This window comes from Rhinatrema bivittatum, chromosome 6 (genome assembly GCF_901001135.1).
Source record: "Rhinatrema bivittatum chromosome 6, aRhiBiv1.1, whole genome shotgun sequence".
Taxonomy (NCBI): Eukaryota; Metazoa; Chordata; class Amphibia; order Gymnophiona; family Rhinatrematidae; genus Rhinatrema; species Rhinatrema bivittatum.
In genome coordinates, this window is record NC_042620.1 from 274,590,347 (window position 1) to 274,606,839 (window position 16,493).

The 16,493-nt window shown below is 44.4% G+C and overlaps 1 protein-coding gene across 1 annotated transcript in view; it reads right to left on the minus strand.

Moving 5' to 3' along the window:
• Positions 1-15,525, minus strand: part of FOXO4 (forkhead box O4) — a 95,405-nt gene extending 79,880 nt beyond the window's left edge. Inside the window, exon 1 of the mRNA XM_029607236.1 lies at positions 14,745-15,525. Coding sequence (XP_029463096.1) covers positions 14,745-15,119 — 375 coding nt within the window. The 5' untranslated portion in view covers positions 15,120-15,525. The remainder of the gene's footprint in view (positions 1-14,744) is intronic.
• Positions 15,526-16,493: the final 968 nt, after the last annotated feature.

The following is a 16,493-nucleotide window of genomic DNA, read 5'->3' on the forward strand; positions in this document are numbered from 1 at the left end:
TAGTGTTTGGGTAATTGGCAGGTTCTTGTGGCCTGGTTTGGCCTCTGTTGGAAACAGGATGCTGGGCTTGATGGACCCTTGGTTTGACCCAGCATGGCAAGTTCTTATGTTCTTATCTCTGCATACCTTCATCTCACACTACTGCCTGGACCAACAGGTGTCTTTAAATACAACACTGGGTTCAGCAGTGTTAACTTCTTTGCAGAATGGATGCTGTCCACTTTGAGGGCATGTTGTGAAAGCAGGAATGTCAGATTTAACAGGGGTGCTCTTCCCCTGTGCAAGTTGCTGTGTATGGTGGACCACAACCCTAGGCTGGAGACTCCCAGACAGCATGGCTAACTCAGCCCTGCTATTGATGGGAAAAAGCAAGTTTGCCCAACTTTCATCATGCTCTCTGTGGGTCCAGACTATCCGTTTCCCCACAGCGCTGCAGTTGTGTTGTGCCCTTTTGCACCTTATTCGGCAACTGTGGGTCCCTCTGTTCACAGGGGGCATTCTGGAGCTCTGTAGTCACCCACATGTGAGGATTACCATCTGCTTGTCCTAGGAGAAAGCACAGTTGCTTACTTGTAACAGGTGTTCTCATAGGACAGCAGGATGGTAGTCCTCAGGAATCCCACCTGCCTCCCCATGATATTGGGTTCAGCTTTGGTTTGTTACGTTATTTTTCTTGCTCATATTTTTGCTATGTTACGAGACTGAAGGGGGACCTCGCATGGACGCACAGATAGCAGCAGGCTGTGCATGCTCAGTCTGCCAGTCAAAGTATCTAAAAACTTTGACAAATGTTTTCTGTGCCGGGCTCCATCTGATGATGTCACCCACATGTGAGGACTAACATCCTGTCCTTCAAGCATATAGGAAATGCTGAACCATTATATATAAAGACGCACAGATTCTTATCTTTCAGGATTATTCACCATTAATGACGGCATAGAGTAGGTCCTTTGCACTGATCTGTGAAAACTTAGCACAAAGAAAGGTACCTTTTGTCCTACAATTCCCTGCTACTCTCAAGATTGTGTGGAAAAATGATTCTTTATTTTATGACTCTGCGGATGAAGCACTGAAGTTTTTGCACTCAGTGCACATGCACCCTTTCAGAGTGATCGGGAGTACCTGCCTATTTTTCCACATGGGCTGATGACAAATCCAACCATGGCTATTCTGCAGGACTTTGTTTTATCGGGGGGGGGGGGGGGGGGTTATTCTCCTGTCACCCCATCTTTTGATTATTCCAAGTTTTCGCTTACTCTTCATTCTGCAGATCCTTATTGCTGTAGACAGAGTGACTTGTTACTTCTTAATTTTGTGCATTCAGAGTCTCAAACATTTGAACATAATACTGCACAATTTTTGCTGACTCTTTTGAAAGCTATCTTAAGAATTTTTTTTTCTTGGAGGGGAAGGAATGTTCCCTGTGACACGGGCTTCACTCTCCTTGTTTAGGAGATAGGATGTAGAGGTTAAAAGGCAGAGGAGGCAGGTACTGGGATATCAGTTATCTTCTTGAGGTAATGATCAGGACCATAGGGGAGATTGATCCTGAACCATCAAGGGTGTATTGGAATTCTATAAGGCTGTACATGTATTGTTCTTGGTTACAGACTGGATCGTGGCTGGGAGGTCTGGGTTTTCCAATGTTGTACAGTTCTAACATATTTCTTTCAGCACGAACTGAGTTCACATGATGTTTCCAGCTTTGCAGTTTTGGTCATGGATTGTCTCAGGAATTGGCTCTGTGGTCAAAAGATACAAGCTTCTGCAATCCTTGCAAAGACAAAGTCCACATTGCTCTTCTGCAGGAGACAAAATTAAATCAAGTGGATCACCAGAAGTTACGCCGCATGTGGGTGAGCCAAGTATTTTCTGCTCAGAACTGCTGGAGTAGCCATACTTATTGGTAAACGAGTTTCTTTTCAACTGGAACAAGAATTTGTAGATAGTGAGGGAAGATACCTTATTTTAACAGGTAAAATGAATGGTCAGTTATGTACTATATGTAACATTTATGCTCCGAATGTCTATCAACATACCGTTTTTTGTTTTTTTTATAAAACTAGCGAAGTTGCTAGCTGAACATGCCCAAGGATTTCTGTTAGTTGGGGAAGATTTTAATTGTTTCCTGGATTCAGCTTTAGATAGAAATCAGGAAGTCCAGGACAAGGAGACCTAGCAACGAGAAGTGTTTCATATATATGTAACACTCTAGGTATGATAGATGTCTGGAGAATACTCCACGCTCTAGATGTGGAATAAACTAATTTCTCCAGGGCCATTGGCACAGGCTTTAGACTGGACTACTTGCTGATCAGGAATACTGATCTTACAAGAGTATTACAAACAACTATAGGGCCCTTAGAAATCACTGATCATGCACCAGTGACCCTTGATATGCAGGAATCTCTTCAGGTGTTTGCTCGTAAACCATGGAAATCCCCAAAGTATCTGTATGAAGATATGGGCTTTCAGACCTTTTTACAAAACAAATGGGAAGTGTGTGTAGTTGCTAATTAGGAGCATAAATGCCAACCACTATTATTTTGGGAAACCGCAAAAAAGGTGCTACGTGAAGAAATTATTGCTTTCCTTGTAGCGCGTAACAAGGCAATGCTTAACCAAATTGGACAACTTGAGGCTCAGTTGAGAGAGGCTAAACAGGCTTATGAAAACAAACCAATTTGGCAGAATAAAGAAAAATTAGTCACTGTGCAATATGAGCTAAACTCCTTGTTACATCAATGAGTACAGAAATCCCTTTGGCATTACAAGGCTAAATATTATCACTATGGGGACAGTTCAGGGAAAAGTCTTGCTAATATGACTAAGTCTTGAGGTGGGAGACGGCATGTATTGGCTATGAGGAATGCACATAATACATTGGTTACTTCCAATAAAGATCTGTGACATTTTTTATACCTATTAGCTGAGTATAGCACAGTGTGAGACAAGTACAGAAACCCAAATTATAGAATGTTTTCAGAACTCTGATCTTTCTCACTTCACAGAGGCCCAACTAACGACACTTAATTCACCACTCCAAGCTCAACAAATTTTAACTGGAATTAAGCATGCTGCACTGCTTAAAGCCCCTGGCCCGGAGGGCTATTCAGCAGAATTCTTTCAGTTAGCATTGCCTTTATGTGTTGTATACCAAGAGCTTACAGACACTCAGACAACTTAGCATATATAACTGTTATTCCTAAGGCCAATAAAGATCCGGCTTCCCCAGTCTCATATTGCCCGATCTCTCTCAAATTTTGAGAATAAACTGATGGCCAAAATTACGGCTGATCATAAGAACATGCCATACTGGGTCAGACCAAGGGTCCATCAAGCCCAGCATCCTGTTTCCAACAGTGGCCAATCCAGGCCATAAGAACCTGGCAAGTACCCAAAAACTAAGTATATTCCATGTTACTGTTGCTAGTAACAGCAGTGGCTATTTTCTAAGTCAGTATTAGAAAGGGAATGGTGAATAAACAGAAAATGGTGAGACCGCAACTTGAATACTGAGTACAATTCTGGTTGCCGCATCTCAAAAAAGATATAGTTGCGATGGAGAAGGTACAGAGAAGGGTGACCAAAATGATAAAGGGAATGGAACACCACCCGTTCTAGACCTCTCATGATTTTAAACACCTCTATCATATCCCCCCCTCAGCTGTCTCTTCTCCAAGCTGAAAAGTCCTAACCTCTTTAGTCTTTCCTCATAGAGGTGTTGTTCCATTCCCTTTATCATTTTGGTCACCCTTCTCTGTACCTTCTCCATCGCAACTATATCTTTTTTGAGATGCGGCAACCAGAATTGTACACAGTATTCAAGTTGCGGTCTCACCATTTTCTGTTTATTCACCATTCCCTTTCTAATAATTCCCAACATTCTGTTTGCTTTTTTGACTACCACAGCACACTGAACTGACGATTTCAATGTGTTTTCCATTATGACGCCTAGATCTCTTTCTTGGGTGGTAGTTCCTAATATGGAACCTAACATTGTGTAACTATAGCATGGGTTATTTTATCCACATGTTTATTAACTCCTTTAAAAAAGGGAAGCAGATTTGTGAGGCAAGATTTGCCTTGGGTAAAGCCATGCTGACTTTGTTCCATTAAATCATGTCTTTCTATATGTTCTGTGATTTTGATATTTAGAACACTTTCCACTATTTTTCCTGGCACTGTTGTCAGGCTAACTGGTCTGTAGTTTCCCGGATCGCCCTGGAGCCCTTTTTAAATATTGGGGTTACATTAGCCACCCTCCAGTCTTCAGGTACAATGGATGATTTTAATGATAGGTTACAAATTTTTACTAATAGGTCTGAAATTTCATTTTGAGTTCCTTCAGAACCCTGGGGTGAATACCATCCGGTCAGGTGATTTACTACTCTTCAGTTTGTCCATCAGGCCTACCACATCTCCTAGGTTCACCGTGATTTGGTTCAGTCCATCTGAATCATTATCCATGAAAACCTTCTCCGGTACAGGTATCTCCCCAACATCTTCTTCAGTAAACACCGAAGCAAAGAAATAGTTTAATCTTTCCATGATGGCCCCACTTCTATTTCTCATCAGTCTAGCGCCCCTTTTGAATAGAATCAGAAATAATGAAAATATCAAGGAGATATCTATGCGACCAGGGAAGAGGGCGCCATTTAAATTAGTGGCATTCGCAGATGACCTTTTGGTACATCTCAGTGATCCTCCAGACTCTTGGCAGGCATTGCTAATGGAATTTACAAAATATGGTGAGATAGCGGAATTCAAATTGAACTTAGGTAAATCTAGGGTTCTTTTAACAACCAGCACTTCAAACGTGGTGAACTATAGACTTTCCTGTTCTTAGGGTGGACGAATCACTGACATATTTAAATGTGTTGATCCATCGAATTGCAGCAAGAGCGCAAATCTTGAACTATGCCACCACATGGAAACGTACTAGTAGCCAGCTACAAAAGTGGATGGATCTTCCGTTGTCTTTGGCAGGGAGAGTTGCTTTGTATCAGATGATTGTTATACTTAATGCAGCTCTCCCTGTCTATTGGACACAGAAGGAACTCGCTGGTATAGATCGACAGATGCGACTGTTTCTCTAGTAAGGTCTCAGGCCCCATATAACATTAATGTAATTAAAATGTCCCAAGAAACAAGGTGGTTTGGGTCTGGCTGTCATCTATGACACATTGGGGACTGGATAATGAATTCTAATTATTATACACCACTTTCTTTGGAAAAAAATAAAAAGTGTACCCCTTGGAGTTGGTTATGTGCTACCCAAAACTAGACATGGTTTATTGTTTTTCTATACCGTCATCAGTCATACAATACAGTCATCAGTCATATTATCAGACATGTCCTGCCTATTCATCTTCAAATCAGTGTTCTTCTTTGGTCAAACTTTGTGTGCTTGGCAAATGGAGCTTCGATACTAGGATACCCACTATCTGCCTATTCTGGGAAACAAGGATTTTAGCCCCGGTATGATTAGTACCATTTTTAAATGTTGGCATGACAAAGGCATTCAAACTGCTGTTCACCTAGTTGATGATGAAAATCATGAGATATTTTAAAGCGCTGTAAGATGAATATGCTTTAGACTCCAAACATTTTTTTGCATACCTGCAATTGCGGTACTAAGTTGCTTCTCTGACCTTACCTGACCCCCATAATAGAGCATGGGAGCTTCTCTCCGACTTTTTGGACTCAGAAGACCCAAATAGGCATAAGATATCCTTTTGGTATAAATTGATATGTAAGAGTAATATTAAATCTAACTGGGTCGCTTTAGTAGAAGGGTGGGACTGGGAACTGGGGACAAACTGGACTCCTGCTTATTACACAGGATGTTTTCTGCGAGCTCAATCTTTAACCATTAATATTACTTTTCAGGAACTTCATTTTAAGTTCTTACATTCCCCCCAAACCTGCTTACCGGATGGGTATCTCAGACTCGGGGAGATATCTTAAATGTGGGGAAGGGGGTAGTACTTTAGGCCACCAATTTTGGACTTGTCCCCCAATTCAAAGATTTTGGAGGGCTGACCAGGAATATTTATACAAGGTAAGTGGCGTTTCTTTTTCTCTTGTGTAGAGCAGGAGAAAGTATCTAGGGCCTTCTGCTCATACCATATGGCAAACCTCCTCCACTAGTGTCCATAGGAGTTTCTAATGGAATGCTTTCCAGATACCACCAGGATCTGAGACACTTCTTCCAAGAGATTGGATAACTGCAATATTAACCTCTCAACATCCAGGCTGCAAGCGACAGGGCCTGGAGGTTAGGATGTTGCAACTTGCCTCGATACTGTGTGATGAGATCTGGGGAAGTCCCCAGTCTGATAGTTTTCCAGATAGACAATTCCTGGAGGAGTGGAAACCAGACCTGTCTCAGCCAATGAGGATCATAGTCTCTTTGCCCTTGTGAAGCTTCAAGAGAGTCTGTGCTACCAGTGAGCTGGAAGATATGTGAATGGAAGACCCTCACCCCAATGTCAGGTGAGAGCATCCGAGGCTGGTTTGCCATGTGTCCTGTACAGGGAGCAGAAGTGAGAAACCTTCCTTTCCAAGGCACTGCGAAGAGATCCACATCCAAGCTTCTCTAGAGGCAGAAGATCCGATTTGTGACCCCTTGGTCCAGAGAATATTCATGGGCTACGCTCCCTACAATCCAGTCAAAACCCTGTCCCTAGAGCAGATGCCAGCTGAGGCTTTGGGGCTCTTTGATGCCTGAGATGGCCGCGAGAGCCCTGGTGTTGACAGAAGCAAGAGGGCAGATGATAGTACCTCCTCGGTTGGAAGAAGGACTTCCTTTGCCCTGACATCACCGAGGAGGAGGATGGATCTGGAATGATGGTGTAGAGCTGCTGAAGGGTTGCAAAGTGATTGCAGATTTGGGCCACAGCATCCTTGACCTTATCTAAGAAGAGATTCTCTCCAGGGCACAGAGTATGTCAGCGAGTTGCTCCTGCATCGCTGGTCTGAGATCAGAGGCCTGCAGCCATGCAAGTCTATGAGCGCTGATTCCTTCTGCAGACTCTTGATGCCATTTCAAAATCATTGTAGGTCCAGTGGACTTCGCCATTTGTCGCATTCTAGACCCTCATGCACTAGTGAAAGGAATGTGTCTTGCTGCTGCTGAGGAAGTTGCTTGGCAACATCCTGCACCTGCTTCCTGATATCCCGCATATACTGGCTCATATAGAGCTGGTAGGCAGCTATGCAGGCAATAAGCATAACCCCCTGGTACATCTTTCTCCCAAAAGTGTCAATTCCTCTGTGATCCTTCCCCAGGGGGGCCAAGGAATGGGTCCGTGAATCCTTGGCCTTCGAGTGCAAATTCATCTACCACCGATTGGTGGGGCAGCTGTCGCTTTTTGAATCAGAGAGCCTTCTGGACAAGATAAAACATGTCCGCTTTCCTGTTCATGGGAGGCACTGTGAGGGTGGCCAGAATCTTGACCAACACCAACAGGAGAGAACATATTACCCCCACTCTCCGAAACCTACACTGGTTACCAGTCAACCACAGAATCCTTCACAAATCACTAACCCTGATACACAAGTCCATCCATAACCACCTTCACCTCGACCTGGAAATCCCTTTCAAACTCCATACCTCCAACAGACCGATTAGAGAATTCTACAAAGGAGCGCTACAAGCCCCTCCAACCAAAGCCACCCGCCTCATCTCGACCATGGACCGAGCTTTTTCAATAGCAGGCCCATCCATCTGGAACAACCTCCCCGCAGATCTCAGGTTGGAACCCTGCCTCCTAACATTTAAGAAGAAACTTAAAACTTGGTTGTTCCGACAAGCCTTCCCGGATCCCTCGGACACACATTAGATGATCAACCTGTGCATGAGTTATGGATCCACACTCCTCATCTATTTACTTCTTATTCATAAGTACCTTCGCTAATAACTCTAACTAGCACTAGCCCGGACTCCATTATGACTCTCTTGTTCTAAAGTTATTGCCCTCCTCGGGCCTTTACCTTCCAGCTGTCCAAGCTTCCAAGTTTATAGTCCTTGTTTAATGTAACTTTTTGTTTCCCTCCAATTATAAAAAGTTGTTCCGTCTGTTACAGTTCTCTATCCCCGTTCGATGTAAACAGATTTGATATGGTATTTAACCATGAAGGTCGGTATAGAAAAATGCTAAATAAACAAACAAATAAAATCCTCAACAGCAACTGCACAAGGTTCTTGAGCACTGGGACTACCACGATTTTCTTGGGAGATTCCATGAACGGAGGATATCAAGCATCTTGTGTCTGGTATCCTCTTCAGACATTAACTAATAGAGCATGGCTTCCTCCATCAACCGTACAAACACTACAAAGGAGAGGGTCTCTGGCGGGGACTTCCTTTGCTCCTCTAAAAGGAGATGGATTTGAGGGGAGACCATCAGAAGCATCATCAGAGACCACGGATGAGTCTTCCCCCAGGGGTCATAGGTGCCCTCATCCCTACTGTCATTGACTGGCAACAGGGCCCTGGGCACTCAGGTGCAGGCCCCAGTGCTTTTGCCAGTCTGGGGGAGCTTCTTCCTCAGAGGAACCAGCAACAATGATCGGATCAGTAGGAGGCGGCGGTGCCCTGCAGGGCATTGGTGACATCCTGGGAATCGATACCTGCTGGGTCAAGAACACACCGATGAGTGCATGCAGAGATTTCAGCAGTCGCTTGAGGAGTGACGGTGCCAAGATGCCAATGCTGCGCATCACCTTCTCGATGTCCAGCTGCACATGCCTCTCCAGGTCCTCTTCAAAATCACCAATGCAAACGCATGTTGGAATGGAGGAGGTGTAACCAGATCTTCTTCAGAACCAAAAGGAGGATCAGTAGATGGCGTCAGGACCGATGGAGTCCATGGCACATCCCCAGACTCAATCGAGGACTAGCTCTCTTCGCCACTCAGTCACTTTGGGGGCATCACAGCAGAAGCTGGGGCATCCCCGTTCCTGGCACTGTGAGACAGGGACTGATGCAGATGCTTCTTCGGCTTCCCTTGATGCTTGGCACAGTCCTTCCCCAGTTGATGGTAAGATACCAGACATCCTCAACCTGGAGAAGCTCAATGATGGCTAGTCTCTGGCATCCCTTTCAGCCGACGATTTTGATGGAACCGATGTCGATGGCTTGGTGTTCATCGGTGTGGCTCTGAGGTTGATGCTGATGGATTGGTCTTCTCTGGTCCAAAGAGGTCCTCCATTTGTCAAGTCTGATCTTACGTCCTTTTGAGGTCATCCGGGCACACTTGCTGCAACCCCAAGGCAGAGGACACATTTATCATGGGGATCCATGACATTGGGGACATTGCTTAAATCTCGAAGTGGACATGCCACGAAATAAAAGGAATGCAAGATCGAAATAGATGATGGCGGCTGTCGATAGCCGGCGGACACCGAATGCACTGCTGCCTCAGGGGTATTCTATTATAAAAAGAAACTTACCGATAACAGTCGACAAACTTACCTAGGATGCTAAAGGGAGAACCAGGGGGACCCCGTGTTGACAGCATGAGACAGCGAAGTTCAAAATTGCGAAAACAAAGTTTTCCAAAAAAAGGCCGAAGTAGGCCAAAACCTTAGAAACAGTGAGGCTCTCACCTGACAGCAAAACAACAGAGGGGACCCTGGGTGGACACATGGGATATTGCATGCTGAGCATGCTCAATGAAGCTCAGTCAAATTCTAGGAACTTTGACATAAGTTTTCTGTGCCAGGTTCAATCTGATGATGTCACCCATGTGGGAGGACTGCCATCCTGCTTGTCTTCAGATAATTCCAGGGTCAACTAAATTCTTCCACTCTCTAAGGTCATCAATATGGAGTCACTGCTGAAAGAGAGAATAGTGAACTATCTACAGACTGGAGAACTGATGGACCAGAGGCAACATGGATTCACCAGGGGAAGATCCTGTCAAACAAATCTGATTGACTTTTTTGGACTGGGTAACCAAGGAATTGGATCAAGGAAGAGCACTCGATATCATATACTTGGATTTCAGCAAAGCTTTTGATACGGTTCCGCACAGGAGACTGGTGAATAAAACGAGAAGCTTAGGAGTGAGTGCCGAGGTGGTGACCTGGATTGCAAATTGGTTGGCGGACAGAAGACAATGTGTGATGGTAAATGGAACCTTCTCTGAAGAGAGAGCGGTTTTAAGTGGTGTACCGCAAGGATCGGTGTTGGGACCGGTCCTGTTCAATATCTTTGTGAGCGACATTGCGGACGGGATAGAAGGTAAGGTTTGTCTTTTTGTGGATGACACTAAGATCTGCAACAGAGTGGACACGCCGGAAGGAGTGGAGAGAATGAGACGGGATCTAAGGAAACTGGAAGAGTGGTCAAAGATATGGCAGCTGAGATTCAATGCCAAGAAGTGCAAAGTCATGCATATGGGGAGTGGAAATCCGAATGAACTGTATTCGATGGGGGGGGGGAAAGGCTGATGTGCACGGAGCAGGAGAGGGACCTTGGGGTGATAAGTGTCTAATGATATGAAGTCTGCGAAACAATGCGACAAGGCGATAGCAAAAGCCAGAAGAATGCTGGGCTGCATAGAGAGAGGAATATCGAGTAAGAAAAGGGAAGTGATTATTCCCTTGTACAGGTCCTTGGTGAGGCCTCACCTGGAGTACTGTGTTCAGTTCTGGAGACCGTATCTACAAAAAGACAAAGACAAGATGGAAGCGGTACAGAGAAGGGCGACCAGGAAGGTGGAGGATCTTCATCGGATGACGTACGAGGAGAGATTGAAGAATCTAAATATGTACACCCTGGAGGAAAGGAGGAGCAGAGGTGATATGATACAGACTTTCAGATACTTGAAAGGTTTTAATGATCCAAAGGCAACGACAAACCTTTACCATAAGAAAAAAATCAGCAGAACCAGGGGTCACGATTTGAAGCTCCAGGGAGGAAGATTCAGAACCAATGTCAGGAAGTATTTCTTCACGGAGAGGGTGGTGGATGCCTGGAATGCCCTTCCGGAGGAAGTGGTGAAGACCAGAACTGTGAAGGACTTCAAAAGGGCGTGGGATAAACACTGTGGATCCATAAAGTCAAGAGGCCGCCAATGAAGAGTGGGTGACTCGCCAGAATGATGGCTACTGCCTGGAGACAATACCTTTATTCAATAAACATACACATGGTTACTATGACTCCAACATCGCTCTAAGCTTCAACAGCAAGAGGAAATGTGGAAAAAAGGATTTGCACTCACAAAGACGGGAGTAGCTGGCTTGTTACGGCGGTTACTACCCCAAACCAAATAAGCCTGATACTTCACTTTCAATGCATATCCAGCATAGTTCTCTGCTTCAACGGCAGGGGAGAAGAAAAACTGATACTTCACACATCCAGCAGAGCTCTCCGCTTCAACGGCAGGGGAGAAGAAAAAAAAAAAAAGGGTTCGCACTCACAAATCGGGGAGTAGCTGGCTTGTTACGGCAGTTACTACCCCAAACCAAATGTGCCTGATACTTCACTTTCGATGCATATCCAGCATAGCTCTCTGCTTCAACGGCAGGGGAGAAGAAAAACAACCAATAAGGGCTGTATAACATAGTCTGGGAAAAAACAAATGAGCATGGGTGTAGCTTGCTTATTGCGGCGGTTACTACCCCTAACTAATCAAGCTAGATATTTCACTTGGATGCAGCTCCATCACTGCTCTCTACATTAATGGTGGGGGAGGAAGGGAAATAGAACCAAGAGCTAAGAGAAATAGATAAGTATGAGAGAAAAAATGTGTGAAGCTTGCTGGGCAGACTGGATGGGCCGTTTGGTCTTCTTCTGCCGTCATTTCTATGTTTCTATATGTTTCTAATATAGCATTGGCAATAAGCAACATTCTTGTCTTACTCCTTGATTGATTTCAATTTGTTTTGTAAGTCTTTCCATAATAAAGAGATATGTGTTTTATCATATAGATTTTGACTAGACTTTGTTAATTGTTTAATGTATCCTCTTCTCCAAGATCTGCCCAAAGGCTTTTTGGAAAACTATAAAGGCTAAATGTGTTCCCAGATTTAAAATCCTCTTTATTCTGTTATATTTCTTCTTTATAATAAAGGCAGTGTCCATCCAGTTGCCTGCTGTAGCATGTTTGCACATATGCCAGACAGATCACGGATATATATATATATACACATACATACATATGCACACACAATTATATTCTGTTTTATCAAAATTGACTTTAAATAGCATCTTAAAGCATACCCAGGTTTATTAGACACATTGTGTGTGCCATGCTGCTGGGCAAACATTCTGCAGGAATGTTTTCAGGAAGCACTCCATGAGGGACAGGCAAGGAAATATCTTAAGTGCTAGCTGGATAAACTTAAGATTTATTTAGTTATTGCATATATAATCTGCATTCAGGTAAAATGGTTGGTAAAGATGACGAAATGTACACATATTTGCCTTTGGAATTCAAAGGTCAACAGAAAAGGCAGCCAATTGTTTCCACATAGTGGCTAGCATAAGCACTCCCTTCAGGATTCTATTTGCTATTTACCTAGGCATCAGTCAAACATTACCCATATGCTCCGTCTACCTTTAATCCCGGTAAATGCTTCCTAGTCTGTGCAGAATATCTGCTAATGCAGTTTTTCTATCATGGCTAGGATGGAAGACAACTAGATAGACTCTGCCTCCTGCTGCATAGCACAACCAGCAAATATTTCTTCTGGGTCACTGCCTTCACATACCTTTATTAAACATGACTGACTGGCACCTCTGAGATGAGCTTCATATAACTATCATACAAACCAACAAACCAACACTGCAAGCCTACAGTAAGCAGAGAAAAAAAGCTTGCAGATGGTACAAAACCAAAGGTATTAAAAATCTTGAAAATGAAACAGAGCAAGTAGAACCTGGTGACAACATATGTTCCTCACAAACACAAGCAGCATAGCTCTGCTCTGCTGCAGGCAAGGAAATCAATGGCTTGCTATGATCCAGGTGCAATAGGCACTCTCACAGCTACAACGCTTTTTACTTATGTACTAAAAATGTAAACTTTTAATTTCTTTTGCTTAATCATTCCCTTCGCGCATGCGAAGGGAATGATTAAGTCTATTTAGTGGATGTGCAACTTCACAGTTAAGGTGTTTCATCTAAAATCCCAATTCCCCCATGCAACTATATGACAAGCAGCATCTTGCTAAGAGGAAGGCATATTGCTCTGCTTGTCATTCTGTAGCACAAGATGTAGGTGTAATAAAATACACTAAGTTTAGTGATAATTTTTATTAAATTTTAGCTTACCAAAAAGCACACACACACACACACACAATTTAATGAAGTTTTTAGTGCTCAAAAAATGTAGCTATATTCTCTAATGCAGGGAGGTGCATTAAAAAAAGGGAGCTAAGCCTTCAGAGTTGTAATGCTGGAAATGTAAGTTCCCCTGGGTCAGAGATGAAATAAAAGGAGGCTAGAGTTAGTCTATGGCTCTGTGACATGGTCCTGGACCTGATGTTCCTGAGTGCAGGGACTCCCAGGTGGACTACTCACCCAGGAAACCCAGGTTCAGGGATCACACTGGCATAGCACCAAAGACTAACTCTAGCCCCAGAAATAAATTTACCTTATTCCATCTCTAACTCGGGACTTAAATGTCTAATTCAAAAAAACAAAACAAAAAACAAGCCAAGTACTGGGGTACCAGAATCTGACAGACTCTGCCCCAGGAACCCAGAGTCCCACTCTTGCTATAGGATAGGCTAGGCTGCACCCCATACTTACCTATCCTGTAGCATGCCACCTCCTGTTTTCCCTGCTGGCCACTTTTAAAATGACATCAGCTGACCCTCCACCATTTTTTTAAAATGGTCAGCAGTATAGGAGGCATTCTACAGGACAGCTAATTATGGGAGCTTCTATAGCTTGGGGGAGGAGGGGAACATAGAAATGATGGCAGAAAAGGACTAAATGGTCCATCCAGTCTTCCCAGCAAGCTTATGTCTGCCGCATCGTACAGGTCACCCCCCATACTTAGTTTCCCAGACCACAAAAGTCAGGGCCCTTGTTGGTTGCTGTCTGATTCCAATTCCCCATTACCTCTTGCAGCTGAAGCAAAGAGCAATATTGGAGTTGGTGGGTAGGTAGGCGATTGGGGTTGGGTTTCTCTGGTCCTGGGATAGAGTCCCTCTGGCTCTAACATCCCAGGAAAAGGGGTCTCTTGGTGGGGGTCCTGGGCTAGATCAGCTGCCTTAAATTTTAAATTAGAGCACTTTAACTTTACTAACGTTTTCACTACATCTGGTTGATATAAAAAGTTGTACTAAGTTTAGTGCACTTTTTCAAATCCCGTTTTAGCACACATTTTTTGTCCTAGCCTGTTTTTTTAAACTTCTGATCTGCATCAACTTATTATTTACAATTACACATAGCATTAATTCATGTTTAACACATGAATAACAAACGTGCACTAAACTTTAGCAAATTTTATTATATTAGCCTCCAAGATTTCTGCGAGCCAATTCCCAGCTCAGAAAATTACCATAAATTTGCTAAAGGACCTCAAAGATTATAATCTTCAAAGGCTGTGAAAACCCTGAACTCAGCAAGTACTGAAATCACATGGATTTAGCTCCTCTTGGACAATATGTTCCATAGCAAATTCATGTTTAAAGAGAGCCAACGACGGCCAGGAGCTCGGATCACTGAGACATGCATTACACAAGCAGCTCTGGGCCGGGCCGAGCCGAGCCGTCAGTACCTTCCAGCCAGCAGAGCTGTTGCTGTCGCCTTTATCCTTGAAGTAGGGCACAGACTTTACCATCCAGTCGTAAATTTGGGCCAGGGTGAGCCGCTTGTCCGGGGAGCTCTCGATGGCCTGGCTGATAAGCTCCGCATACGACTGATTGCCCCACGCGTTCCGGCGGGATCCGCCTTTCTTAGGGGTCGGGGCCGGGGCCGGAGCTCTGCCTTCCGAGTCCAGCCGGGGTACCACAGCCGCTGCCGGCTCCTGCCCGTCCGACCTGCCCTCCTCCGGCTCCGGCCGTGGCAGGGGCCACGTACACGAGCGGGGCCGGCTCTGCGGCTCAAAATCGGGATCAATGTCCACAGGGCCCCCGTCCGCCGCCTCCGCCATTGGGACAACTGAGTCCGCCCGCGGGCCCTTACAGTGAAGGCGCGGAGAAACCCGCTTCCCTCCGGCTCCGTTCCCCCTCTGTCCCCGGACCCCACCGCCACTCGGTTTCCCCCTTCCCCAGGTCCGGTACCGGGCCCTCGGACTTTCTCTTTTGTTTGGCTCTTCAGAAATGCTCGCTGACGTCTCTGTTTACCAGAGGCAGCGCCGTGTCTGCGCCTGCGCTGCGCGTGAGGCCCAGAAAGGGCGGCCGTACTGCTTGTACGGAAATGTAGTTTTCTGTTCAGTTTCCTTGTCACTTGCTACCCGAAAACTTTTCGTCTATACGACTACATTTCCCAGAAGGCAGCCGCAACAATGCCAAAACGAAGTCTTGCGTGAGACATCACGGGTCTGAGGCAATCCCAGAAGGATGTGCCAAGAAAACTACTTCTCCCAGAATCCTGGGCCAGGGCGTCCAGGAAGTGCACATTTAAAATATTCAACTTGTAGAACTTCGGGCACGTGCTGTTTACACTGCTGAGTGCGCCCGCTTCAGAGGCAGCCCGCAGTAAATGCCCGGATGAGGAAGTCCCAGCCTGTCAGAAATGCCCCCTGGTGGGAATTGTTGCTGAAGATCCGGATCCAAATTCTACCATTCCCCGTGACTTAGGGCGCGGTCAGCTATAGGCAGCATTTCCCCATAGACGAGTGTAGAAGAAAAAGTGATAATACATGGTTTGTTTGAAATTGGCAGTTTACTCCTTTCTAAATTACAACCAGGGCTGGGATTTGTCATAATGAGCCTCATTCACACTACCTTGGGATTTTATCCCTATTTTATATCCTGTCAACCCGCTCCAGTCTAGTTAGATAATTAAATCTACAATTCAAATAAAAAAAATGTCAGTAAGATAAAATAAATGGATGGAAAGAGGTGCTAGACTAGGGTTGCCAACTTTTCCACAGACCACGACTAGATACTTGACGGGCGATTGGGGGGGGTGTTGTCTCCATACTCTTTGGAACCTATGTCGTATTACGCATATTGTAATATATGCATTGGGTATGGGCATGGCCCTAGGATTACCAACTTTCAACTATGAAAATTCCAAAGCATTTAGAGGTGCCAAGTAAAATTTTTGCTGATGATCTCCTGGAGACCAATTATTCAATAATATAATTCAATCAATGATCAATCATTAACCCCAAACTATACAGAATAGAACAAAACTATAGCATTATTTTATTTGTAGTCATTGCTGATGTTTTATTGTACATCGCTTTTGGTGATTTTTATTTGTAAATTGGTTAAGAAACAATGATAAATAAATAACTCCTATAGAAATTCTGCACCTGTAGTCTGCAAACAAATATTCTGTGTCCATAGAACATGTC